Source organism: Sus scrofa, chromosome 2 (genome assembly GCF_054392235.1).
Source record: "Sus scrofa isolate SSC_HxYL_T2T_F1_AM1 chromosome 2, Sscrofa_HxYL_maternal_Yorkshire_Landrace_v2.0, whole genome shotgun sequence".
Lineage (NCBI taxonomy): Eukaryota > Metazoa > Chordata > Mammalia > Artiodactyla > Suidae > Sus > Sus scrofa.
The window spans coordinates 114,210,206-114,237,778 of NC_139384.1; the positions used below are offsets into that span (position 1 = coordinate 114,210,206).

The 27,573-nt window shown below is 39.3% G+C and overlaps 1 protein-coding gene and 1 long non-coding RNA gene across 2 annotated transcripts in view; one reads left to right on the top strand and one right to left on the bottom strand.

Annotated features, from left to right (window-relative positions):
• LNPEP (leucyl and cystinyl aminopeptidase) overlaps positions 1 to 16,437 on the top strand; it is a 92,846-nt gene extending 76,409 nt beyond the window's left edge. The window contains 7 exon segments of the mRNA NM_001105291.1: positions 3,027 to 3,210; positions 4,183 to 4,339; positions 9,958 to 10,142; positions 11,817 to 11,978; positions 13,858 to 13,998; positions 14,668 to 14,749; positions 15,672 to 16,437. Coding sequence (NP_001098761.1) covers positions 3,027 to 3,210; positions 4,183 to 4,339; positions 9,958 to 10,142; positions 11,817 to 11,978; positions 13,858 to 13,998; positions 14,668 to 14,749; positions 15,672 to 15,803 — 1,043 coding nt within the window. The 3' untranslated portion in view covers positions 15,804 to 16,437.
• Positions 16,438 to 24,243: 7,806 nt separating this feature from the next.
• Positions 24,244 to 27,573, bottom strand: part of LOC106509504 (uncharacterized) — a 45,631-nt gene continuing 42,301 nt past the window's right edge. The window contains exon 9 of the long non-coding RNA XR_014838406.1: positions 24,244 to 24,446. This is a non-coding gene — a long non-coding RNA (uncharacterized LOC106509504). The remainder of the gene's footprint in view (positions 24,447 to 27,573) is intronic.

Below are 27,573 nucleotides of genomic sequence, written 5' to 3' on the forward strand. Positions count from 1 at the left end.
AAATAAATGTAGGACATTTATTTTATGCCATATGACTTTAGTACAGTGAGTTACCTTGATGGTTTGTTAAATCTGTGGTACATTTCCATGCATTCTAACCCCGGGGTTGCTGAGTTAGTCCATTAGTTCAGTCAAATGTAGAGGTTATATGTGGTCAGTATTTTTGTCACTTTTCCCCCACGACCATGGATATTGAATGATTAATAGTTTTTGTGCCTAAGAAGAGCTGAAAGGAACCAGTTTTTGAAACTACCTATTGAGGAAATTATACTAAAATAGCATCTCCCTTTCCCTTCTCTTCCTTTCTTTCCTCCTCCACTTTTCTCTCTCTTTCTCTTCCAACATTTTATTCAGATCTAAGCTCTTTCACTATAGGAAATTTTTAAATTAAATCTAATTTGGAACATTCATGTTTCTAAAAGGGTATCACTGTGCCAAAAATATTTCTCTGAAACTAAAGGACCTGTCATTGAAATGAAAGGCAATTGAAAAAAAGATGAAGGAGGAAGGGCATGTAGTTAGGATAGGATATTTATCATGTGCCATTCCCTGCTCTTGCCTTTTCCTGCTAATAAAATAAAGGGGAAGAAGGGGGCGCTGGAGAAAGGAATGCTTTTGAACAGGAGGGGATGTGGTTCAACTGCATGTATCATGCTAGCCTCTGGAGCAAGCTACACAGGAAATTTTGCAGATTTGTAGTAAAAACCTATTTTTTTTGTTCCTGTGCTTTAATGGTTCTTTATAAAACAGTAGTTGATTTTCATAACTCACTGACAAATGTTTTTTTGAAATCACTATTAGATTACCTCATCTGGGCTTTTGCCATTTAACGTTAGAGTTGTCCAATCTTTTTAACCACTCAATGGACTGTGAAAATTGAACTGTTGATCTGTTAATGATTATAATAAATTAAAAACATCTGAGGGGAGCCTCATCTACATCTAAGCTGCAGGATGTCGTTACCTCCCTTGTGTGCAAAGCTATTATTTTTTGTTACCTGTGGTTTTAAGGTCCTCCATTCTAGATCATTCAGAAGACCTGAAAGAGACTAATCTGTTGATTCTTTAAATGATAACTCTGCTCTCCATGCTGTTGGCTGCACTGCTTTATATTCTGTCATCAAAATGACAGCGGTAATTTCAAGTACATTCCCAGCTGTGTTCCTCCTCTCTACCATCTGGACTTGGCTGGGTTTACAACATGGCAAGCAGCTTATCAGCCAAGATGCTCTAAATTTCAATATTTTCCTCTCTCCATCCAATGGGAAAATTGCCACACTTATCATTCCTTGCCTTCTCTTTTTGGGAAAAGGAGATTTGGAGTGCTTTAGCTCTTCTTCCCCTGGTCCTTTCTTAATCAAAGCTCTGTAGGAAATTGTGTCTGGTGACTTGGAGAGTGTTGATATTTTTGCATGAGCTAATGGTAGTTAATTTCATCAGTCATGGGTTTGTTAAAAATGTCTCCAACTTGGAGCAGCTACTCTTGCCATCACAAATATTCCTTAGAACTACACTCTGCTCTATAAAAGGAATAAATCCTATTAATGTAATTAATCTTTCCTATTAATACACCCTATAATGCTCTTTCTGGTTGAGTTTAGATTATTTTTCTTATTTCTTCTCTTCTCTTATAATTTAAAAATTAGTATTCTATACTTTAAAATGGGGAGGAAAACTTACATCATAAACATCTACCAACTTTATTTAGATTTGTTTGAAACCATTTACGATGACATAATTATTTTGTTCATTCATTTACTAATTTACCAAGTATTTTTCGAGTATCTGCTGGGAACATTGTTCTAGGTGCTGAGGCATTAGCAGTGAAGAAAATAAAAGCTCATGGGGCTTATAGTCTAATAAATAGTAAGCCTTAAGATGCTTAGAATCATACCCTTAACCTTTATTTTAAATTTTTGTTGCCACCTTTAAAGGACATTTCTTGGTATAGTAATTTTAAAGATTTTTAAAATTCATATATATATGTGAATATATATATATTATAGTCAGCTTTTGTAGCAATATCTTTGGCTACACCTGCAGCACACATAAGATCCCCAGCCAAGGATCCAACCCGCACCATAGCAGTAACCAGAGCCACAGCAGTGACAACACCAGATCCCCAACCCGATGAACCACCAGGGAACTCCCTGTAGCAATATTTTTTATAGTCACATATTTGTTAGCCTTTCATTAATTTTACATTAATTGAAATCATTCCATATAAACTTCATTAATCCTTTCAGCGTTGATATATGTAATAGTGGGAGCCCTAAAAGCACATTATCAGTTTTCTGTTATTTTAACTCAATGATTTCTTATTTGTGTTTAATGAGACCTTAATCATTCCCTGGTGTTTATTTTGCTAGCTTTGAATTATGTGACTTTTTAAAATGATTTTGTTCTTCCTTTGCTAACCTAACCAATGACAAAGGCTGAGATGGAACCCATTTTATGTGGTTGTCTCACTTCTTCCTCAACTGCTTCACCCTGCACACTCTTCTCTGCCTCCCTGCTTTTCTCCTCTTGCCATGATGAACTTGGGAGCCAGTTCAGTGCATGGACACCATGTGTACTTTCTCTCTGGACCTTGAATACTTAGGGTCCCCCTTTTCCTGGCTAACACCACCTAGATAGCTTAGGGTCTCAATTTCGATGTCATTTCTTCCAAGAAACCTCTCCTAACCTCTTCTAGGGTGTGAAGCATTTCTCCTCTGTGCATCCACGTATTTTCCTTTACCAGCAACAGCCTTTTTATGATACTCTGCTCGGCTGGTTACATTGGATTGTAAGACCTATGAGAGAAGGCGTTTGTCTACTTTGTTCACTGTTAAATAAATAATTGTTAAATGATTTGAGAGGTGACCTTTGTTAACATGAAATAACTGCCCTGGGAGGCAGACATTTAGTTTAATAGAATATTAAGTATAAAAATGATACCATAGAACTTTAAAACAAACAAAACATCTATGTAATATTTTTCCTGCCCTATTAGCTTCCCTCTCTCACTTTTTGGTCTGTATCTAGATGTCATCAATCTCACAGAAGAAGTGCAGTGGGTCAAGGTCAATATAGACATGACCGGCTATTATATAGTACACTATGCAGACGCCGACTGGGAAGCACTGATCAAACAGTTGAAAATAAATCCTTATGTCCTGAGTGACAAAGACCGAGCCAGCCTCATCAACAACATCTTTGAACTTGCAGGGTAGGTATACTTGGCTTGGATCTTAGTCTTGGTTTTCAAACAAGTGTTCTTAAAGGAAGAGAGCGTTTTAGAAAAACAGTTCGAAAGAACTAGCATGTAGTGGCAGTTAGGTCTAATTCATCTTGGTTGGAGGCCTGGAAAGGCAAAAGACATATTCCTTGCTTTCATGGTCTTTAGTGTCTATATAGAAACATCAGCTACATAGTGAATAGTTACATAACAAGATTAATGTTTCTCAAGGAATATTCAAATGTGTTCTTTCTGACTGCTCTTAACCTTCTTATTTTGGTTCTTTTTTTTAATGAAATGATGTTATATTATCTCAGATATCATTGTTATAATTTCTATAAAATGGTTGTTGTGGTGGTGGGTTTTTTGTGTGTATGTTTTTGTGGTTGTTGTTGTTGCTGCACCTGCAGCATGTGGAAGTTCCCAGGCCAGGGATCAAATCACACCACAGCAGTGACCTGAGCCACTACAGTGAAAACGTCAGATCCTTCACGGTCTGCTCTACAAGAGAACACCTAAATCAGTTAATTTTTTAAATGTGCTCACCATAAATTCCCTTAACAAGTGTGACAAACTCCCATACAAATAGCAAATAAATTTCTTTCTGATTCATATCCTCTTTGTGATCTCATCTGGTAAATGTAAATAATTACTAAATAAAATTAGCACTCTTCATCTTTTCTAACCTAAGATGTATAACTTTTCCTGAGTCAGCAGCAGTGTACAGGTGATTTACAGAAGACACATGCTGAGCTGTTGTTTATCTTTCTCCTGAAATGTATCTTTAACCTTGAGTCACACACATGAACTTAATCAAAGGTAATAATATTTAGTCTAATTTTACAAGATGCCGCTCAGAGCTTAAATTTTAGGATTTCAGGACCCTTCAGCTAGCGGTAGAGTTTCTTTCTTAGCATGCATACTGTCTCAGCATATTTACTTGTCTCTTCTTTTATCCTTTAGCATAGGCAAGGTGCCTCTCCAGAGAGCTTTTGATTTGATTGATTATCTTAGAAATGAGACTTATACTGCACCCATCACTGAAGCCCTCTTCCAGACAGAACTCATCTATAACCTCCTTGAAAAAGTGGGATACATGGATGTGGCCTCAAGACTGGTGGTAAGTCCACCTTTTTGCCAGGTTGCCTTTGTTGCTTGCCTTTAGTTGTTACTCATGTTCCATTCAGCAGTCATGTACTGGAAAAGCAACCAGCTAACTTCCATTTTCGTCACTTTTCTAGTTATGATATCTTTACTTTGAACTAAAATGTTATTCTTTTCATGAGGAGTTGATAAAAGGTTAGCATGGTGTGGTCTTGTTTGAATATCAAATATGGACTTCTGACACTGCTGTCAAAATGGGCTCACATGAGAAGAAAATTTCTCTATTCAGATCTTGGTTTATATTTATATAATAAATGCTTGAAATGGGCCCTTGTGCAGAGTTGTGCTCCCCATTCATTTCCAGTGGTCATTATAAAATTGCAGTCCTGTTTGTATGGAGAATATTGTGTTTTAGGAGTCCTCTCTGATAAGTGACTTAGGGGTGATGCTGCTGGCCAATAGCAGTTTCTCCGCAAAGCATTAAAGGAGCCTTGGTATTGGAGACTGTTTCACCTTTTTTAAAAAAACCAATTGCCTGATCTTAGCAGTTGTTATTTTAGAGTCTTTTGGTATTTAATTGTTGACTGTGTCTTCAAAAGCTTGGGAAGGAGCGATGGATTCTTTATCTTATCTAACTCTCTGGATCACATTCTGACAGCAAGATTTGCTTTATAAACTAGGCAGTTTTTCCAAGGACCATGCATAAGACAGCTTTCAGGAAAAAGAAGAAAGTGTGGGGCTAGGAATCCGAATAAGTCTTTTAGGATTTTGGTGTCTTCGCTGATAAAAGGAAGAGGTTGGATTGCATCCTTTCTCTTTAACACCCTCTTTTCTGCGGCTCTCACTGTCCTGTGGTGCCATCCCCTGTGATGCCGTCCCTTGTCGCATGCCTGATCTCAGTGACGGGAGGGAGTGCAGGGCAGGGGGCCATGTGGAGCTTGAAAAGCATCTCCCTCACAAGTTTCTGATCGGACCCCCAACACTACCCATAGGTGAGATGCTTCTGTAGATGATTTCTGAGCTATCTTCTAATTACCAAAAAGTTTATCATACTTCTCTTTCATAAGGCTTTCAATTACCAGCCTTAATAAAAACCAGCACCTGGAATGTGACCCAGCCCACCGTGACACTCAAGAAATGCTGAATGAATAAAGGAGTGAAACATACCAGAAACAAGCACATTTCAGTGCTTATTATATGTGCACACCCTGCTTAGTGTTCAATGTAGATTACCGCGTTTATGCCTCACACAATGCCAAGTAGGCACTTCTACCCCCATTGTAGATGAGGAGACTAAATAATCATAAAGTCACTTACCTAGTAAATTATAAAGCTGAAATTCAAACCCAGATGCGTTCCACTCCAAAGTCTGCTCTATGTGTTACGTGGGTGTATTTTAAATTAGGGTTCTAGCAATGTCACCTTTCAAACGATACCCTTTTGTTGGAAAAACTGAAACTGTTTCTTGCCCTCATTTTTTTTTTCCCTTTTTTAAACTGACCTTTTAAAGTAAAACCAGTAGGAAGCCTTATTAAATTTCATGATGGCAGAAGCCACTCTTCTGCCAGCCTCTTTCCATGAACTCTGTTGCGGGTCTAGTGTCAGGAAGCACGTGGTACCCACCCCAAGCTCCCCCTGGGCTGAGAACACAGATGCGGAACTCACTTCAAAAAGCTGACACCCAGCTAACTCTGCATCTTCATCCCAAATGATGATTTCCAGTCTGCTGGGTAGGTATGTGTTTATTCAGAGCATAGTTTAGGGTAGGGTCTGAGGGACTGGTGGTTAGAGGGCAAGGGCAGGAGGCTTAGTCCATGTTCATAAGACCATAGGCCCTTTGACTGTCTTCATGCACTTCATTGTTAGTTAAAAGTCATATTAGTTTTAATTCAAGAGGGAGAAACTGTCTCTTTAAAATTCTTACTCTAATCTCAGGGCATTCTGGTAGTGTGAAAATCTCAAAATAGGAAATATGACACACTATAGTTGAGGTTGGAATGGCAGACCTTTCTGAGTCCTTAGATCCAATCTTCAGATAGTATTTGTGTCTAATTAATTGTAAAGTCTGTGTCACCAGAGCACTATGTACATTTTTTGGTCATTTTGTTACTTAGGCTGCACATGCCCACATAACACATACTACCTATATATACATTTTATGATGTCTCTTGTGGTGTTGTGATAGGTAGAGTCTGGAGGCACATTTGAATTAGGTCAGATTGTTCACTTCTGATGCTAAAACCTGATCTCAGTCATAATCCTTTTTCATCACATATAAGTCTGTCATTCTTTTACATATGAGGGATTGGCGGGATAAACCTTTTGCAGTAAAAGCTGACACTTGAGTTTTAAGATGCTCAGTTGACCCAAGAAAGAACTCCTTGAGTACATCAGTATAAAATTAAAGCAGTAAATCAAAATGTAATACATAAGTGCCAGCATCTTGCCTTGTCTATTTTATTTTTAAAATCATTTTGTTATTGTTGTATTTTATTGCATATCCAGTGTACGTAGCTTGTATAATTCATCAATTTATTCCCTTTCCCAGCCATCTTTGTGAAATCAGAGGAGTGAATGCTATTGTTTAATAAATTTAAATTGCAAAAAATTAATGTAGAACCATGAGAAAACAGGTTTAATTTTATTTCTAAATAGGAAAGATAATTTGAAACACTTGCTGTGATTTACATATTAAAAATATAACTTGGATTACTTGTAATAATGATATTTTGTAATCCAAGTTTTCTAAAAACAGAATTATTCTTTTTAAATAAAATATTTTACTCTTTTATGTTATCATTTGAAACATGTTTAAAATCACCTATTCGAGGGGCAGGGGGCATGCTATGGTGCAGTAGATTAATGATCCAGCTTGTCTCTCTCAGGGCACTGGTTCTACCCCAGCCTGTTGCTGCTGGTGTTGCCACAGCTGAGGTGTAGGTCACAGCTCTGGCTCAGATTTGATCCCTGGCCCGAGAACTTCCATATGCCTTGGGTGCAGCCAAAAAAAGAAAAAAATAATAAATTTTTTGAAATAAATAAATAAAATCAACCATTTGGAGACTTTCTCTTGACTCTTTGATACAGGGAATAACTATAAAGTTACACTCTGTAGTGCTAATGGAATATGTGCTCAGGAATTAGCGTTAGCATCTTTAAGTGTCAGGTTTCCTCCCTTACTTCCAGTACTCACAAATGCGATCCCCCTCCAGACCTCAGCCCCCACTGGCTTTTTTTCTTTTTGTCTTTTTAGGGCTGCACCCATGGCATATGGAGGTTCCCAGGCTAAGGGTCTAATTGGAGCTCTAGTTAGCTACTGGCCTACACCAGAGCTCATGACAACTCCAGATCCTTAACCCACTGAACAAGGCCAGGGATCAAACCTGCATCCTCATCGATGCTAGTCAGATTCATTTCCACTTGAGCTGCGGTGGGAGCTGCCCCACTGGCTTCTTATTTTTGAGTAAACACTCAAGGATCTTTGCTGTTTTTCTCCATTGAGTTTTTTAATGGTACTGCAAGTATCTGACTTCTTTTTTTTCTCCCATGCTTCCATTGTCTCTGTTTGACATTTATGAGTAGCTTTCAAATTTGTTTTATTCATCAGTCATTTGGGCTGGTTTGCTCTCATGATGCCATTGAGAAGGTCAGGCCAGTGAAAGTCAGCATGCGCCAGTGCAGTGGTGTGTATCCGGCAGGATCTCCTGATTGCTTTTGCATTCCTTGCCCTGTCGGCTTGGCAGGTATTTTTGATTTCACATCCTCCCGATGACTCACAGGCTTTGTCATTCACACGTTCTGCAAGGTGTCTGTTCTGTATTTCATTGCTTTTGAAGCAAACAAACAAAAGGGAGTTGACATTTTACCACAAACCTTGAGTCCTTCTTGCATGGATTCTTTTTTCCATTCTCATAGTCAGCTCCACAAGGGGCTTATTCAGAGAAGGTCTGAGAAAATGGCCTGAGCGGTTTAAAACTCTCTCTGACCCAGATTCATTTTAAGTAAACAGTGGCTCTCTAGAAGAATATTATGCTCTGTGAAGAACTTGCACTAATTTGGGGTTTAAAGGTTTTGTGGTATGTGGTCATCCATGGTACTTGAGATGAGGCATAATGGTAACAGTGGTGATAAGAAGGGCCCATGGCTAGAGTTCCCATTGTGGCTCAGCTGAAATGAACCTGACTAGCATCCATGAGGACACAGCTTCGATCCCTGGCCTCGCTCAGTGGGTTAAGGATCCAGCATTGCTGTGGCTGTGGCATAGGCCAGCAGCTACAGCTCCAATTTGACCCCTAGCCTGGGAACCTCCACATGCTGTGGGTGTGGCGCCCCCAAAAAAAAGAAGAGCCCATGGGAAGAAACCCCCCTGTGCTGAGAACCCCAAGGGTGGGGCATGACTATAAATTGTCTTCATTTTGAATCTCCTTATTTGTAGTCATAAAAGCTTTCTGAAAAATACCTTTAAGCATTTTTTACATTAGAATTTTTCCTTTCAGTGATATTCATAAATACATATTTCCTATGATAATATTTGAACTCCCCTGTGCCCTCACTCCTCCCCTCGGACTACAGCTTGCAATGTGGAAATAGTTCTGTGTACTATGAACAGCTTGCACCCTTTTGTTTTGTGAAGAGATGAAAAAGGAATAAGAGATTTGTTGGTTTCTTAATTCTACAAGTATACATATAAGAATGACATCTGAGTCAAAGTAATTATAACAATTATTCTAATAGTAGAAGTTATTATTGAATAATGGTTAATTTTCTTAAGTGTGCTGTTACAGTTACTTAGGAGAATGTTCTTTTTGGAGGGAATTGCATGCTGAAGTTTTTATAAGTGAAATATGATTACCTGTAACTTACTTTCATGGGGTTGAGCGAAAACCAGAAAATAAATATATGTATATGTGTGTTATACACACAGAAACAAAGCAAATGTATGAGTGTTAAACCAGGGAATCTAGCATATGAGTATTCATGTTAGTATTCCTGTAGCTTTTCAATAGGTTTGAAAATTTTTTAAATAAAAGGTTAGGCAAGGAGAACAAAAAATATATATATAAATAACTTATTCTCCCCTGCAGGCCTCATTTGCTTGCTAATTTGATGGAGATTAATTTGTTATAGCATCAAACTAGGTGATATTTTAAAGTATTCCTTTATATTGAATTCAGAAAAACTTAAACAGTTACCTCTCAGGAAAGAAGTATATTTTTCTCTCATTGCTTAATGGATTTACAGATTCTAAAGTCACAAGGTCAGGAAGTTCCAGCTTCCTTCCAGCAGTGGTTATAGGTGATCCTTTTTCATAGAAAAATAACTTATAGCTGAGTACACACAAAAGAAAGGTTCCCTACTGCACAGAAGTCATTAATTCTCTCTGTCTTTTGTGATTAAGTCCCTCTTGGCTACAGCAGCCTTATTTATAGTCTTTGTTATTGAATGGCTTCATCCCAGCTGTATGTGGGCCTCCCATGTCAGTTGGTACTTAGTGAGTAATATCTATGCCCCCCCCCCAACACACACCTTTTTTTTCTCTTTGGGTAAATGTTGGAAAAAAGAGATCTAGTTGTCCCAATTTTTCTGGTTGTCCTAATTATTACTACTCTCTCATAATCTATCTTGTCTTTCTAGACCAAGGTATATAAGTTGCTTCAAAGCCAAATCCAACAGCAGACTTGGACTGATGAGGGCACCCCATCTGCTCGAGAGCTTCGGTCGGTCTTGCTGGACTTTGCTTGCACCCATGACCTGGAGAACTGCAGCACTGCTGCCCTGAAGCTGTTTAACGATTGGATGGCATCGAATGGGACTCAGAGGTGAGGTGTCCTTCTGCTCCCATGACTGCTCCCCCTCCTCTGTACCTGACACCACACCCTGAGGCCAGGAACTTTACATCCTGGGTCACAATGTTAAAACATAAAGTTTAGTATCTTAATTTTCAAGTGTACACCTCAGTATCTTAAGTATATTCACATTGTTGTGCAACGAATCTCCAGAACTCTTTGATCTCACAAAACTGAAACTCTTTACCCAAACAACAGCTACCCATTTTCCCCTCACCCCAGCTCCAGCCAGACACGTTGTACTTTCTGTTTCAGGAGTTTTACTCCTCTCAATACCTCATTGAAATCATACAGTGTTTGTCTGTTTGTGATTGGCTTATTTCCATTAACATAATGTCCTCAAGATTCATCCATGCTGGAGCTCCCATTGTGGCACAGTGGTTAATGAATCTGACTAGGAACCATGAGGTTGCAGGTTCAATCCCTGGCCTTGCTCAGTGGGTTAAGGATCCGGTGTTGTGTGAGCTGTGGTGTGGGTCACAGATGTGGCTCAGATCCCACGTTGCTGTGGCTCTGGCATGGACCGGCAGCTGCAGCTCCGATTAGACCCCTAACCTGGGAACCTCCATATGCCGCAGGAGTGGCCCTAGAAGAGGCAAAAAAAAAAAAAAAAAAAAAAAAATTCATCCATGCTGTAGCATATGTCAGAATTTCCTTTCTTTTGAAGGCTGACTAACCCATTGTAGGTATATACCACATTTTGTTAACCCCTTCATCCACTGATAGACATTTGGGTTGCTTTCACCTTGAGGCTTTCATGAATAATGCTGCTCTGAACTTAGGTATACAGATACCTCTTTGAGACCCTGCATCACATCTTTCTGATATATTTCTAGAAGTGGGATTGCTGGGTCCTATAGTGGTTCTGTTTTTAATTTTATTAGAATCCCCATACTCTTTCCCATGGGGGCTGCAGTATTTTACATTCCTACCAACAGTGCACAAGGGTTTCTCTGCATCCTTGCCAAGACTTATCCTCTGGGTTTTGCTAGCAGCCATCTTAGTGGTTGAGAGGTATCAAACAGGTCTCTCGTAATTTAGGCATACAACATAGCAGGTGCAGTTAGTAGAAATCTTTTTGCTGATGATTCGTTCTCTCCAGGTTCCTTACTGGACATTATGGAAAAATATTCAAGCATCAGGTGGAGAGTTGGGGTGGGGTATTTAGATAACCCATGCAGGTGCTCTCCAGCTCTGAGATCTTAATAAAGGCAGAAAACTGAGTTCCTTCCCCTCAGCTCACCCCTCCTTCTACATTTGCTGCTGTATTTCTACCATGGAAATGAACTTATCACAACATATCATGATGTATACATTTACTGTTCCATACTGGTGATAGCCTATGAATTCACAGAGGGCAGAGACCATGTCTCATTTTTCTCCCTCACAGTGTCCAGCCTCTTGCCTGCCTGGGTCTTTGTGGGTTCACAGTGAATAATTATTGTTTTAACTGGATTGGTGTTCTTTTAGTCACACCACTAGGAAAGTAGCAGCCACTGAATTAATCATTTTCTTGAGTATTGTGTAGTCAGGAGTCTTCTTGTCATTACCTGCTCTGTCCCCCAAAACACTGCCACCAGTCAATTCCTTGCCTTTGTATCCAGGGTTTTTTCTTGTTCTTCTCATATTTGACCACCTCTCTTATAGCCTACCTACTGATGTCATGACGACTGTGTTCAAGGTTGGAGCAAAAACGGACAAAGGCTGGTCGTTCCTCTTAAGCAAATATGTCTCTGGAGGCTCTGAAGCAGAGAAGAATAAAATACTTGAAGCTCTTGCCAGCTCAGAGGATGTATGGAAACTTTACTGGTATGAAACCAACAAAGGAGTGACCTGTAGAAACCAGAAGCATAAAACATTGTGCTTTTCGTGTGGGGAAGCCCCCTTTTCCTCCCTGTGCTCACAGGCCACACCTGACTTCAACGGTGTGGTGAGGGGCCCGCACATGCAGGGCTTCACCTCAGGACCCATACCCATAGGCAGACAGTGCTTTTCCCAGCAGGGATTGGAGATGCTGAGGGTCACAGCGCTGCTTTCTGCTTAAAACGTTTTTATTCCCTTGGCACGTTATCTTTCATTCCACAGTTAGGGCTTCATTCTTTTTGGTCAAGGCATTGTTCTGTCCTGGCTGTCATTTTGGAAATGCAGCCACTTGAGAAAAAGACCGTGTGTAGAAGCTTATACACGGCCTTAATGTGAATTTGGCAGACTTTTCCTTTTTCATGTTCAGCTGCAGAAGACCCAGACATGGGGGCAAGGACATTGAGTAGCACCCCCTGACAGGAAGAACAGGCAGGGGCAGGGGAGAGGAGCTCTAAGTAGCCAAGAGAAATGTGCAGTATCTTGGAAGTCAGTACCAGGAAGAGGGGTGGAGGGAGGTGTTTGGGTCTTGTTACTTCTCTTGTATAATTTTGCTCAGATAAATCACAAGAGTGTCCCAGAAATATTTTCACTTTCCCATACCCACTCTCCAAAGGATACATTGTAAATAGTCATTTTCTTTAAAGTAGTAGCCAGCCTCTGATCCAAGCATATAGAGAAAAGGTTTTGTTTTAAAATTAGTAATAATTTTGTTAAGCTAGTTATACACTGATCAGTTGCCACCGTAAAGTATTTAAGCAATACCTAAGAAGATGGACTAAAACATGAAAATATCCCTCGTTTGATCCTTCACTTCTGCTCTCATCCCCTTCTCTGTTAACAGTGTCAGTCATGTCCTGTGTATTTACGGGTTTATACTATACCCAGTGTTCTGTGATGTTCTTTTCAGTGAGTGGTCATTCTTTGAGATTTGCCATATCGGTTCATAAAGCCTACTTCTAACATATACATGTAAGGATAACCTGACCCCCTTGCTGTACAGTGGGAAAATTAAAAAAAAAAAAAAAAAAAAAGAAAAAAGAAAAAAATAAATAAAATAAAGCCTACTTCTTTTTTTAGTAGCTGCATAATATTCCATAACATGGCTCTATCATAGCTTATTTAATCCATCATGTCTTGAGGAGCATTTGGGCTTTTTTCCCAGTTTGAAACACTGCTTCATTCTTTTAGGGGTGTGTATTTTCTCACTCTGAGCATTTATTATCACATAATAATACACAGTAGATGAGATAGATGAGAACTGCTTAGGTTCAAATGCCAGGCCGTAGTATTTATTAACTGTGTAACTGGGGCAATTACATAACCTCAGCTTCTTAAACTATAAAACCAGGATATGTAGTAATGGCCTATTTCAAGCATTGTTGTTTAAGAATTTAGAACATTACCTAGTACACATGAAGTATTGATACATTTATTGAGTATATTCTGAAATGTATGTTCATTTTCATATCAAACAGCTCAGTTTTTTAAGAGTAATGAGGTATCTCCCTACTCAAATTATCAAAGTTTTTGAGAGAAAAATCAGTCTTCAGAATTAAAATAAATTGTACTAGAATTTATTTCCTAAATGTCCTTACTATGTCAAGAACTATTTATTATTATATGAGCCTATATTTAAGCTTATCTCATTGGTGAATTTTTCCTTCATTTAAGAAAATGACAAGCTTTCACTCTATTAATGAGTGTTAGACTAACCCAAAAACGTGTATTTCCTGAATTGCCACAGGGCTTTAGTTAGGAGACCAGTACTGGTTTAAATTCAGTCATGAATAATTATTTTGGAAGCTAAATCTGCTTTGCTCCTCAGGTTAATGAAAAATAGCCTCAGCGGAGACATCATTCGCACCCAAAAGCTATCATTTATCATTAGGACAGTGGGCCGACATTTTCCTGGACACTTACTGGCATGGGATTTTGTCAAAGAAAACTGGAATACGCTTGTTCAGAAGTAAGTTTCTCAGAGATACTGACTTTTCATATTCTCGGGCTCTGCATTTGAAAGAAGTTCCCAGGGTTGGATTGGTTCATAAGAGTTATGTTTTGCTATGAGAGGAAAAATGCTTCAGGGACAGTTTAACTAAAACACCAGAAATATTCACATTTGTAAACATAATTCCATACTGCGAATCATTTAACAGTGGTGTTCCGCTTAAGTACTAATCAAGCCCAAACTTGCCTGACACCAGTTAGTTCACTTAGCTTGGCCTTGGCCATGGACTGTTTCAGAAAAGCTGTTTAGTTACATGTGTTGAAAATAGCTCCTCACTTCCAAGGGATCAGTTAAGAACTCACACCCAGCTTGACTGCACATGTGGCTCCTTTTTTCTTTTAAAGCGGTAATGACACTTCTGGGTGTATGATGTAGTTTTTGAGTAGACAAATGGAATAATTTACCTGGACCTCCCTGACTCCTGCCTTTGCCTGCCATTTCCTCCCACTGGCAGTAGGTGTGTGGAGGACATCTCCCGACAGAGCCAGCCGCTATTCCCAGGGGCGGGATCCTCTGCCTTGGGCAGGTGTGGCTTACATTCCGCATTCCCTTTGCACTCAGCAACGTTGCTTACCAGAAGCTGACTCATTATTTTTGCTCTTCACTCTTCTATTTGCCTTTCTTCAGGTTCCATCTGGGGTCCTATACCATACAAAGTATTGTGGCTGGATCAACTCACCTGTTTGCAACAAGGACACATTTTTCTGAGGTTGGTTGTATAAAGTGCTGTTTGGGAGACTGGGTAAGCCTTTCCCCCTCAGGCTGCTCAGTTTAAGTCACATGGTGGCTTCTCATGCCAAATCCTGTCCCTCTGTCTGCCTTCATCAACTCTAATGATTCTGCACTGGGATGATTTCTAAAGGATGGATATACAGCAATGAGGAGAAATTTCTGATTCCATTTTCGACAGTATTCCTTTGTTTCATACAAATAATTTTTTGACTTAAGATCAACATATCTTAAGTTCCTTTTTAAGTGGTGATTAAATTGTTCTTAAAGAATTCCATTCCAGGGGTAAATAAAATTGGGCACCAGTCATAAATTTAGACTCTATCTTATTTACTGATACTTAGCCCTTTTTTTTTCTATTTTAAATTTTATGGGTTTTTTTTTTTTTTTTTTTTTTTTTTTTTTTTGTCTTTTTAGGGCCGCACCCACAGCTTATGGAGGTTCCCAGGATAGGGGTCGAATTGAAGCTACAGCTACTGGCCTATGGCACAGCCACAGCAACACAGGATCCTGGCCACATCTGCGACCTATACCGAAGCCCACGGCAGCACCGGATCCTTAACCCACTGATCGAGGCCAGGGATGGAACCCACAACCTCATGGCTCCTAGTCGTATTTGTTTCTGCTGCACCACAATGGGAACTCCAGGAACTCCTCTATTTTAAATTTTAAAAATTTATCTTTTGGGAATAGGGGAATTTGTTTTTAAAATTACTTCAGATTCTACCATATTTGATGGGGACCTCTATGTAAAAACTCCTTATATATTAAAGTACATCTCGTCTCTTAAGACATCAGCAGAGCTTTCACTAAGTTAAGTTTATTTGAAAAGGAATATTCACAGTTACCTAAGATGTGGCATTCTTTTCTTCTTTTGAAATACTTCTATGTGCCACTTACAGGTCCAGGCATTCTTTGGAAATCAGTCAGAGGCAACCTTTCGTCTTCGTTGTGTGCAGGAGGCTTTGGAAGTCATTCAGTTGAACATCCAGTGGATGGAGAAGAACCATAAAAGTCTGATGTCCTGGCTGTAGCATGCACACCTGCCCCTCATTCTGTCACCCACTCAGAGAGCTTGTTAACTTGGGCTCTGCTGCTTTTGCAAAAGCCAAGGTGAAACCAGGATGGCTGCTGAGTTGTTTGCACTCTTAAGGAGTTCTCGTTTGCTCAGGGCCCATCTGTATTTTTCATCTGTCTTTTCTGACATGTCTTTGGCAGTGTGTAGTTATTTATTACAAAATTATATTCACCTGTATGCCAACCATCTACAAAAACAATGGGTAATTTTTCTACTTCGAAGATATTCAAATGGGGGAAAACATCTGTTTGGAATTCTGTTTCTTAGAATCTGGAAGGTACTGACATCATGAAATAAGGAAAAAGCTGCTGTGGGAGCCACCATCTTTGCAGGCTGCTGATTTGTTAGCCATTTGTTGCTTCTTGTTGATGTTATTTGAATGTGGTTCAGAGTTAGCTTCAGAAAGTATGATAATGAAGTCGACGAAGCATGCAACCGTAGAACCTCAGGTGTGCAGATCTACTTTGATTTGGGGTTTTGAATAATCCTTTATTTTCTGGAAAAAGTTTATAACTATTTTTTTTTTTTCTGAAGACTAGCCAGGTGCTACAGAATTTTTAAATTTTTGTTGTATCGTAAAGCTAAATAGCAAGGCCAAAAGATTAAATTTTCCAAATATTTAACCCTCTCTTTTTCATCTTTCAGAAAAATATTTCAAACTGAGTTAGCATTAATTCGAATTATTTTACTCATGAATTCCAGTATTCTCCAAATCTGTACACCTTTAATCACTCCCTGCCATAAGTATACCTTATGTTATGAATAAGTATTTCTACATTTATGGCAAAAGCATTTTTGAAATACTGGTGTCTCTTATTATGGCTTTATTTCTAAGAATACCATTTCAATTGCTTTTTGGCATGATAGATCATAGAAACTTTCTCTGAATCATACCCATGATGTATTTTCATTTTATATGATAGAGTCACATAGTAGAAACATATTTTAAAATAGGGCCTTTGGGAAATTGAACATTTTTGTTTGAAGTTCACCATAGTACCTTAAAGGAATAAAGAGAATGTGAGTAGGAGTAAGCTGATTTAGGTTGAATATGGTGGGCTTTGAATGTTTTCTACTGTCAAAAATAGTACTTTTCTTTATTTAAAAAAAATCAAAGTTTTCTTTTGTCACGGCCAAACAGATTATAAGAAATGGTGAAAGAAAGAAAGAAAGAAAGGAAGAAAGAACGAAAGGAAGAAAGAAAAAGAATCCAAAACTCTATGGTAATTTTACTCCTTCTAAAGGAGAAACACTGTACTTGAATTTTTTGAGCTATGCAGACTTAACCTAGATTGTTGTGTTTCTTTGGTTCTTAGGAGAAAAGTTTTCTTCCTAATAATTCTTACACTTTATATTTTGCTTGAAAACATCTACATACATAGAAAGGGTATTTACCCATTCTTGAGCACTTAAAACACTCCACACAATCAGACAGTGGGAAAGGTTCCTTTTTTATTATTATTATTCAGCAGGTATAAAGGGAGAATATTGGGACTGTGTATAAAATTATATTTTATTTTATGAAAATATTTTTATATGACAAAACTTAAGAGGCTGGGAATAGAAGCTAAAAGATAGCCTTCTTTAGTCCTAGTATGTTTTCCCCCAATTTAGTCTATTCTAAATTTGCATTTATCTCTCTGTTTTAGAGTGGAAAATATTATTACCTGAGAATAGCATAATCATCTGAAAATGTTTTCTTGAAACTAGGGTGATTATAGGTCTTTATTCCTCTTGTGCTTCAGTAAATCAGTGATAATTTAGTTGCCATTCAAAAGTTAGTGTGTTTTTATATTTTTAGAGTGGGGAAAAATACTAAACTTTTGAAGTTTTTTTTTTTTTTTTTGGTTGCTGGTTTTTTTTTACTATATTACTAAAGTCCACTTTGATACAGAATTTAAATTTTGCTACTTCTCAATATCGGTTAAGATTCTTTAGTTTTACCTGCCCATCTTTACATTGTTCCTGTAATGTCTGTTAATTCTGCATATGGCAAATCTTGTCTTGAATTATATCATCCTTTCCTGTGAATGTGTGTGTGTTGGGCGGGGGTTGTTATAATTAAAACCTGATCAAAACATGGACTAAAAAAGAGATAATTCGTGATCCATTTCTATCTTTGTATTCAAAAGCCACTCATTCCCACGACAGCAGATCCATACCATTTGTTGTTCACTTCAGATTTTCCCATGGATTTCCATACTCTTTAATGTTATGCTACCCCATCCATTCGGGGCTTTCAAAAACTAACTCTGAGTCAGGAATATAAGGGTACATAATAGGTATAACAGGAGTTCTCTCGTGGAGCAGTAGATTAAAGATCTGGCATTCTCACTGTAGAGGCTCAGGTCACTGCTGGGGTGCAGGTTCAGTTCATGACCTGGGAACTTCCACCTGCTACAGGTATGGCAGGAAAAAAAAAGAATAGGTAGGACATATAGTATAATAAGTATAATTGGAGCTTTTGAAGTTATTTTCTCCAAAATTTTATTTAGCCACTGTATTTCTGAGCACTCACATAGACTGAAGCACAGCAGTTGTACAATGCTTTTTTATATGAGCACATAGATCCATGACACAATTAAGTACTTGTTCGACAAGTGTTCGATTCATTGCAGAGAGATGGTCTACTTGAATTAATAAAAAGGTACATCACACTAGATTATTAGGGAAGACAATAGGAAATCTGACATTGTAGAAGGAAAACACTTGGGAGAGCTGAGAGCCTATGCAAGTAGACATCTAAGGAGTCTGATTTTGTTAATATCAAGAGATTAGAGACATTATGTTCAAGCAGTGCCTTCCTCCATCTTGTTTTATATAAACCTTTTCAAGTGAAATTGTGTTGTTTGCCATTGTTTTAGTGCTCATGAACTTTCTTACCATCATAGGTTCTACTTGACTCTAATGTTCTTTGCCATTCATGTTTTCAACTTACTGGACTTTAGCCACTGTAGGAACAAAGAGCCATCAGAATAGTTCTGGGTACATAGAGGGAATTGAGCTGCATCAGTCTTAGTGGGTACAGAACAGAATCCAGAATACTGGAAAGTAAGAAATGAAAGTTAAGTGCTGAGTTGGCTGGATGCTGGGTACCAGTTACTGAGTTGGCTTTTGAGAGTCTGCACCTGGAACAATCATCTGCAGTAAGGTTGCTGAACAGTCACACAAGCCCATGTATTTCATGGGGCTGCAGGGAAGGTGTATGCATCGCAAGAGAGGTACCATCACCACGGACACCAGTTCCCCAGCTGAGTTTGAAAAACAGGACCTGAATTTCATAGGTGTGATACGGCTCCTCTTTATCCCCTTGGCTTTGTTAAATTTTTTAAATCGAAATTAACTCTCTCTTTAAAGAGCTTCCTTTCTCCTTCCATCCCCTGCAACCCCCATTTGTACTCTAAAAAGCTTATGTATATATTTTTTGCTGGGTTTTGCTTTATTTGATTCTGTGCTTCATTCTCCACACTGGCAAGTAAGTACCAAACAAAGAATGGAAGTCTAAAAGTATGATAAACCTCCTCTTCTCCCTTATTGCCCGCACGGGCAGCAGCTAACGGGATAGTTGGTTGATTTGAGTGGTTCTTTGGGAATATATTCTTTTTAAATGTACATACATGTTTTGATATGTTTTTATATTCTTTAATTTTTATTATATTTTGTCCTGACAAGAAAAGTGAAATAACTGTCCTACAAAAATCTTTTCTACCCTTTCTATTTTGCCTCTGTGGGTAAGAGCTACAGAGTAGTTATTTGATTTCCTTTTTTTGGAAGATGGTAATATTGGGGTAAGAGCAGAGTGTTTTCTTTTTAAAAATGTGTACAAATGCACTGCTATTTTGTGGGTGTTGTTTGATGTTGTATTTCATCCTTCTCATGGGTAAGTAGATATCTAGTGAACCATAAAGGTCCAAAAGTATGACAAATGTCCCCTTTACCCTTCTTCCTGTTGACCATGTGGACATTACCGAGTAGTTGTAGTTCATTCTGATCTAATCGAGTCTTGAGGAGATGGGGGGTGGGGGGAGTGTTGTATAGCCTTCTTTCAAATGTACATAAATTATATAAATATTAAGCTACTTTGTAATATTTCATTTTATATGTGTTCCTTTGCATGAATGCACATGTACTAAATGAAAACTGAGCTTCAGAGTATGACACATCTTTTCCCTTTTCCTCCTTGCCTCTTTGGGCAATAGCTAGTTTGTTTTTGTGGCGTGGGAGAGAGTGGGGTATGTACTTACTGTATATAAATAAATCTACTACTTTTGTATTATAACAAATCCATTTGGTACTATGTCCTTCTCATAGGACATGAAAGTACCTAATGAGACATGGAGGTCCGCATGTATGACAGTCTCCTCTTGTCCCCTTCCTGTGTTGCCCATGGGGCAATGGCTAGTAGAGTAGTTGCTGGAGTGTGGTTTGGTGGAGGGAGGGCGGGTGGCAGGCAGGGCTGTGTACTTGCTTCTTGTATATTCCTGCTTTTACTACTATGTTGAATCCTTTCATTGGGTGCCCAGACTGGAAGGTACCTAATGAGACACAGGAGTCCGGATGTATAACAGTCTCCTCTCATCCCTTTCCCTTGTTGCACGTGTGGGCAATGGCTAGAGGCTTAGCTAATTAGTTTCAGCCCTTCTTTTGGGGGATGGGGGTACTTTTTAAATATAATAATAAGTAAAAACATGAATATATATATTTCACTGGGTACCAGTCCTTCACTTGGACGTATGGGTTGCTAGTGAACCATGCAGTTCTGTATGTGCAGCAGTCTCCTCCCCTCCCCCTTTTATATGTAGGCAATAATTTGACAGAAGTTTGAGCTTTTGAAGTTTGGTGGGGGCAGGGGTGGAAAGGGACTAAGGGCAGGATATATACTTTCGAAACCTGTATATGTACAATGTGTTTCTACATTGTGTTTTTCCATTTAGTACGCATCCCTTGCTTGCATGTGGAGGTCCTGATGTATGAAAATCTCTTCCCCATTTCTTGGTGCCTCAGTGGGCAATAGTTTTTGGTCTAGATTACTATTTTTACCTCTGTCATGCCCTCCGCTGCGAGGATAGAAATATGTACTTTTTAAAATGTATATAAGGGGTTTTTGTTCCTCTTTCCTGTTACTTCGTTTTGTACCTAAACCTCTCCATGGATACTTAGGCACATGATGAAAATTAAGGTTCATTCTATGAAAAAAAATCTCTCCTCCCCTTCCCTTCTTGCCTGTCTGGGCAATGACTAGCATAGTTGTTTTGACTGGGGTCAGGGTTGGGGGGGGGGGGAACAGGGTGGCAGGGGATTTCTGGGCTGCATTGTTTTCACATATATAAATGTCTGTGGGTTTTTTGTTCTCTCGCTTCAAACCTAGTGTTTTCTTTTGACTTGTAGAGGCCCAGATCCAGAGGTCTTTGTTTTTCCCCTTCCCCTATCACCTGGGTGCCTGGGCGTTAGTGTAAGAGTACTTTAGGATTTGGCTTTGTTTTTGAGGGTTTTAATGGAGCATGAGCTTGTTTTTGCCTCTTTTAGTGTTTTTGCCTCTTTCAGCATTCATTTTGAACCTAATCTTCTGCATGACTATTTAGGAACTTAATGAAAGTTGAGATTGATTCTGTGAAAAATCTCCCCTCCCCTGCCCCCTTCCCTCGTTGCATAATGGGCAATGGAAGAAGAGATGGTGGGGAGCATGGGGTGTGTGTGTGTGTGTACTTTTAAAATATATATTATGTTTGCTATGCCTTATATTCTCTCATTTAGTACCCAGTCCTTTGCTGGGCTCTGTAGGTACATAGTGAAACGTGGAGGTCCAAATGTATGATAGATCTCCTCTGCTCCCTTCCCTCACTGCCTGTGTGGGCAAGAGTTTAATAATTGGATTTTTTTTTTTCCCCTCTGAGGGAGGGATTACTGGGTGGGGTAGTGGTTAATGGGAAAGAACAGAGTATGACTTTTAAGAAATGTATACAGAGGTTTTCATGTTACCGATCTTTTAAATCTAGTTCTTTGGGTGGATGTCAAGGTACCAAATGCAGATTGAGGCTGAGCGTGTGACCACTTCTCCTTCTCCCCTTCTTGTCTCTGTAGGCAACAGCTTGTAGAAGAGTTGTATGTTGTGTGCTTACTTGTCGTAGATGTATGTTTTTGGCAGGGGCACAGTCTTAATACATAGGAATGTTTTCATTTCTTATTTTGTATTTAGTCCCTTCACTGGCTATGTAGGGACCTAGTGAAAATTTTCATAGATTAGCAGATTACTTCTTCCTTTCACGTCTATTTCCTCCTTTAGCTGGATCTAATACGTTGTTTTGTGGTTATTTTGTTCTCTATGATATATGCCTTTATGTATACATATGTAATTTGCTTTTCTTCCTTCATTATTTTCCTTGAAATGCATTCAAGCCCTGGATCAGTATCTAACAGAAAAGTCCCACCAATCCTGGCCATCTGATCTAAGGTGCAACACTGTGGTGGTGTAACTAATGCCAGCAGGCATGTGGCAGACAAGATGGGAGAGGACACTTGGATATGGTTGAGTTGTGAAAGCTAATTAGATCCAGCTTTTCTTAGGTTGACCCAGACTGAATGAAAATGGTGAGACGGGACCTATACTTTGGGAGTTCCAGGAAGTCCAGATGGTACTTAAAGTATGTTTAAATTTTTTGCTGATTAATGACTAGTTTATATTACTGAAAGATTCATCAGCAAATGTGCTGCCGAGAACTCATTTGCAGACCCTTGAGAGTAGTTTCTTTCTGAGGCCTGGAATTCTGACCCATTTACAGAAGTCCGTTACAGTTCCATCAGTAGCATATTCTTTTGTACTCGGTAGAACTTATCTTGGCTTTTGGAAGGAATCTTTTTGAGTTATTGCCAATATTCTAATAAATGACAACACGGGCCCCAAAACTAATCCGAAAAGAATTTGGGGGGCAAGCCCTTCTGTCTTCTAACACCTTACACATGGTAGGGCGAGTTGGCCCTTTCCTACCCAGAGCTGTTCTGTGTGGCTGCATCTCTGTCCTCAATTTTCCATTAGCTGAACCATTCCTGTTCATTTTTCCTTTGTGTCTCCAGTGCTTGCATTGTTAGACATTATCTTCAAGTGCACTGAGAAACGTTAAGCCCACGTTGCCTCATTAGCTGTATGTTTTTGCTATATGTTTTCATACATCCAGCCCTGTGTGTTTGCTTTCAGCATTCTTGAATCATACTTCACATTGGCTCTTCATCCATCACCTGGTAAATGTTATGACTCCACATTTGTCTTTATCAAGGAAAACGCATGTGTAAAATCCATCCATGCTGTTCTCCCTCTGAAATTCTCTGAGCACTGTTCGTTCTGCAGTTTATAATGAATATAATGCTGAAGATTTGCCATATTATTTTTAGAAAGTGATAGGACTCCTAGAAAATTTGCAATGAGATGTTATTTACCATATCAAACTCTCAGGTTCTAGTGTTGAAAATATTTGCTTATATTTTACTGTTACTTAAACCTGCTGCTGTAGGAAAAAAAAAATAAAAGTTTATTCATGACATTTAACTTTGATCATAAATAAAAGGGGCACCTTTTTGGAGTTAGTCATGGTAGTCTTTAGCAACAGTTTTTAATTTGAAATACTTCAAAGGAAGTAAAGGTCAGGGCTTAGCTGAATGAAATGCTCCAGAACTTGAACTGCATAAAGCATCAGTACAGTAATACACTCATGTGGATAAAAGGAGAATTACAGCATAATGGGAGCATTTTCATTAATAAATAAACTCACATTGAGACAAAACCTAAGCTATCATGATTAAAGCCAATTGTTCCATGTTGCTGTGAAGAATAGTCTATCACTTCGAAAATTACTTCAAAACTTCTATCACACTTTTGTATTTAAACACTTATAGGGATCTCCAATTTCTTCAATCTGAGCTTGTGTTAGAATTCTAAATTTGTATCATAATCTTGTCTTTTGTGGAAGATTTTGAAAATAGTATGTATATATAATATATATGCAAACTGTGTTTTGTCACTTGTAAAGGGAAAAGGCTTATATTTCTTTATACTTCTGATAACTTGTTTTGCATATGACCAGCACTGACTGAAAGGCATGTGTACCTGCAAACACTGTTGCTTTTTTTTGTGAAATGAAAATAAAAGTATTTAAATATAAATACTGTATAAACTATGTGGATTAAAACATTGCATATAAAGTGGTGTATCATCTCAGCTCTACCAGGACAGCAACCATATTTGGTGTCTTTCACAGCTTGTTTCTTACTCAGCAGTGATCCAGTATCCTTCCTGCATGTAACCCACAGGTTTGCAAACTCACACCGTTGCCCTGTTGGGCTGTCCTGGGCATGGTATGATTAGCAGCATCACTAGTCTCTGATGCAAATAACAACTCCCTTACCTCCAGTATTGACAAGCAAAATGCCATGAGACATAGTCAGATTCCACCAAGGTGTAATGGGGATTAAAGCTTTCAGTGGATGCAAGAGGCAAGGGACTCAGCTACATGTATTCCATGTAGGGCAGTTATTTTTCCGAATGAACTGATTCTTGTCAATACTCAGGTCACCCGAGTAGGCATTTGACACAGTAATAATGCAGTACCTATATCAAATGAGAAATGTAACTTATGCCAGTTAAACCAAGGAACACTATTTTGAAGGTGAAAGACATTGGATATTGTCAGGGACTATTTGCCTTGATTCACATATAATTGGAATATAAGTGCACAGCTTTTTTCAAGGGACACTGCCAGTTCTAGTCAGGTCTCTAATAAGAGCCTCCTCATTTGATTCCCATAAGTAGTCTTCAGGGAGATTTGAGGATTTTTTTTTTTTTTTTTGTCTTTTTAGGGCCGCACCTGCAACATACGTAGGTTCCCAGGCTAGGGGTTGAATTGGAGCTGTAGCCAGCCTATGCCAGAGCCACAGCAACATGGGATCCAAGCCTTGTTTGTAGCCTACACTACTCACAGAAACGCCAGAGCCTTAACCCACTGAGCAGGGCCAGGAATCAAACCTGAGTCCTCATGGATGCTAGCTGGCTTCATTAACCACTGAGCTACACAGGAACTCCTGAGAATTTCTTAGGCTCTCAGATGTGAGAACAAGAACTAGTATCCTTATATATTCATTGTTAGCACTTGAAGTTGGGCATTTTAAGGGATCAAGATGGCAGAGGAGTAACACATTGTGCTCACCATCTTCCACAAACACATCAAAAAAACTCCCATCTACGTGTAGAACAATTCACACAGAACATTTACTGAACACTGTCAGAAGACCTTAAACCTCCAAAAAGGGCAAGAAACCCTCCACCTAACTCAGTAGAATAAAAGGGAAAAAAGAGAAAAGGAATCAGGATGGGACTAGCACTCCCGAGAGGAAGGTGGGAAAGAGGAAAGGAACCCACACCCTGGGAAGCCTCCTAACCAACAGGGAGATAAGCTGAAACAGAGGGACTTCAGAGTCTTGGAGAAAAGTGCAGCAGCTGGACAGAGGAGAGCAAAGCAGTGAAAGCTGCACAGACCACTGGTACCACTGCCCCTGGACATCACAGGCTGAGATGCTGAGGCAGGGGCTGAGTGCTAAGACTCAGGCTCCACAAATCAGTTCCAGGGAGAGGACTAGGGCTGGCTGTGTGAGACAGCCTGAGGGGCTAGGGGGCAGTGCATTACAGCTGAGGGAACCCAGCAAGATGTCTTGGCCTGCAGGAGAAGCAAGACACCATTGTTGGGGAGGGTGAGAGGAGCAGGAGTGGACTGCCATAGGAATATCTTTCCCTGCACACATGCAGACTCTCAGAGGGCAGGGTACTTCTGGCACAGACTGCAGGTGGCAAGGTGATATCTGCAGAGGCATCAGCACCTCTTGTGTGGGCTAAAGGTGGCTGGGCACCTCTTGCCATGGCTAAGGGCAGTGGGCTGGGGATAAACATGATGCAATACCTCTTGCATGGTCTACCCACAGTGGGGGCAAACCACAGCAGTCATCTCAGACACCAGAGGTGGTTGTGGCCTGACACCATTAGGGATCTGAACAGGCACCACCTGCAGCTCCAGCTTAGAAGTGAGCTCAGAAGAGGGCACTGCAACTGAGCACCACTCCTGGGAATGTGCTCTGTCTCTCCTGGGAATGCACACACCCTGCTGCTGCCACTGCCAACCACTCTGGGTGGCACCTACACCTGCCTGAAGATCACTGCCACTTCCTAGGGCCCTGAACCTAGGAGCAGCCTATATCATTCCTCACGAGTACTTGCCACTACTAAGGGCCCACCAACCAGGTGCTGGCTACTAGCCCTGCCCATTCCCTCCACTTCCCTGGAAGCATACACAGCATCCTATCAAGGGGATAACAGCCTGCTCACACTGAGGAAAGAGACATCAACACACCCCTCACACCAAAAATAAATAGTAATCCCTCACAAAATACCCAGGGGAGTTCTCACATATAAATAGCCCTCCAAGACTACAGTAGTTTTCCATAAACTCACGGAATAAGAAAAATATAAACAAAATGAAGCAGCTCAGGAACCATTCCCAGTTAAAAGAACAGAATTCCCCTGAAGGAGTAAATAATCAAACAGACCTCTGCAGTCCAACAGACACTGACTTCAAAAAGTAGATAGTGAAAATACTGAAGGAATTAAGAGCAAATATGAAGGAATTAAGACCAATGTGACCAGTAATGCAGATTACTTAAGCAAATACAAGGGGGAGCCAAGAAAAATTAGAAAATTCACTTGCAGAGACACAAGCCGAGTTAAAGGCACTGAAGAACAGAATGAATAATGCAAAGGAATGAGTAAGTGAATTGGAAGATAGAATAATGGAGATCACCTAATCAGGAGAATAGATGGAAAACCAAATGAAAACACATGAAAGCAATATAACAGATCTCTGGGATAATATGAAGCAGGCCAATCTATGCACAATAGGGATTCTAGAAGGAGAAGAAAAAGCAAAGGAGATTGAAAATATATTTGAAGAAATTAGGGGTAAAAACTTTCCAAATCTAAAGGAAAGAGATGTCAAGATAGAGGAAGCACAGAGGGCCCCAAACAAGTTGAACCCAAACAGGCCCACACCAAGACATGATAAAAATGGCAAAATTGAAGAGAGGATTCTAAAGGCAGCAAGAGAAACACAAAGTGTTACTTATAAGGGAACCCCTATAAGGCTATCAGCTGACTTCTCTGCAGAAACACTACAGCCAGAATAGAGTGGCAAGATATATTGAAAGTTCTAAAATGGAAAAAAAAATGCAGTCTAGAATAGTCTACCCAGCAAGGATATAATTTAAAATAGAAGGAAAAATAAAGAATTCCTCCAACAAACAAAAACTAAAAGACTATAGCAATACTAAACCCATTCTAAAAGAAATACTGAAAGGGCTCCATTAAACAAAAAAGAAGAAGAAATAGGATGGAAGAAAGCACAGCTGGAAAGCAATCACTTAAATAAGCTAGTATGTAGATTTAAAAGAAAAAAAACCTATTGTAAAAGTGACAGTAAGCACAAGGAATAGCAAAAGGACAAACATGAAGATGTTAAAAAAGGACTTCAGAATCATAAACTGTGGGGAAGGCAAGTAAGACAATCTAGATTCTTATTTTTTAGAATGTGTTTGACTCTATATGACTATCAGGCTAAAGGAAGCAGATATAGCAAGGGGTTAACACACTTGAAAAACATGCAACCACAAATCAAAACCAAACAATACATTCACAA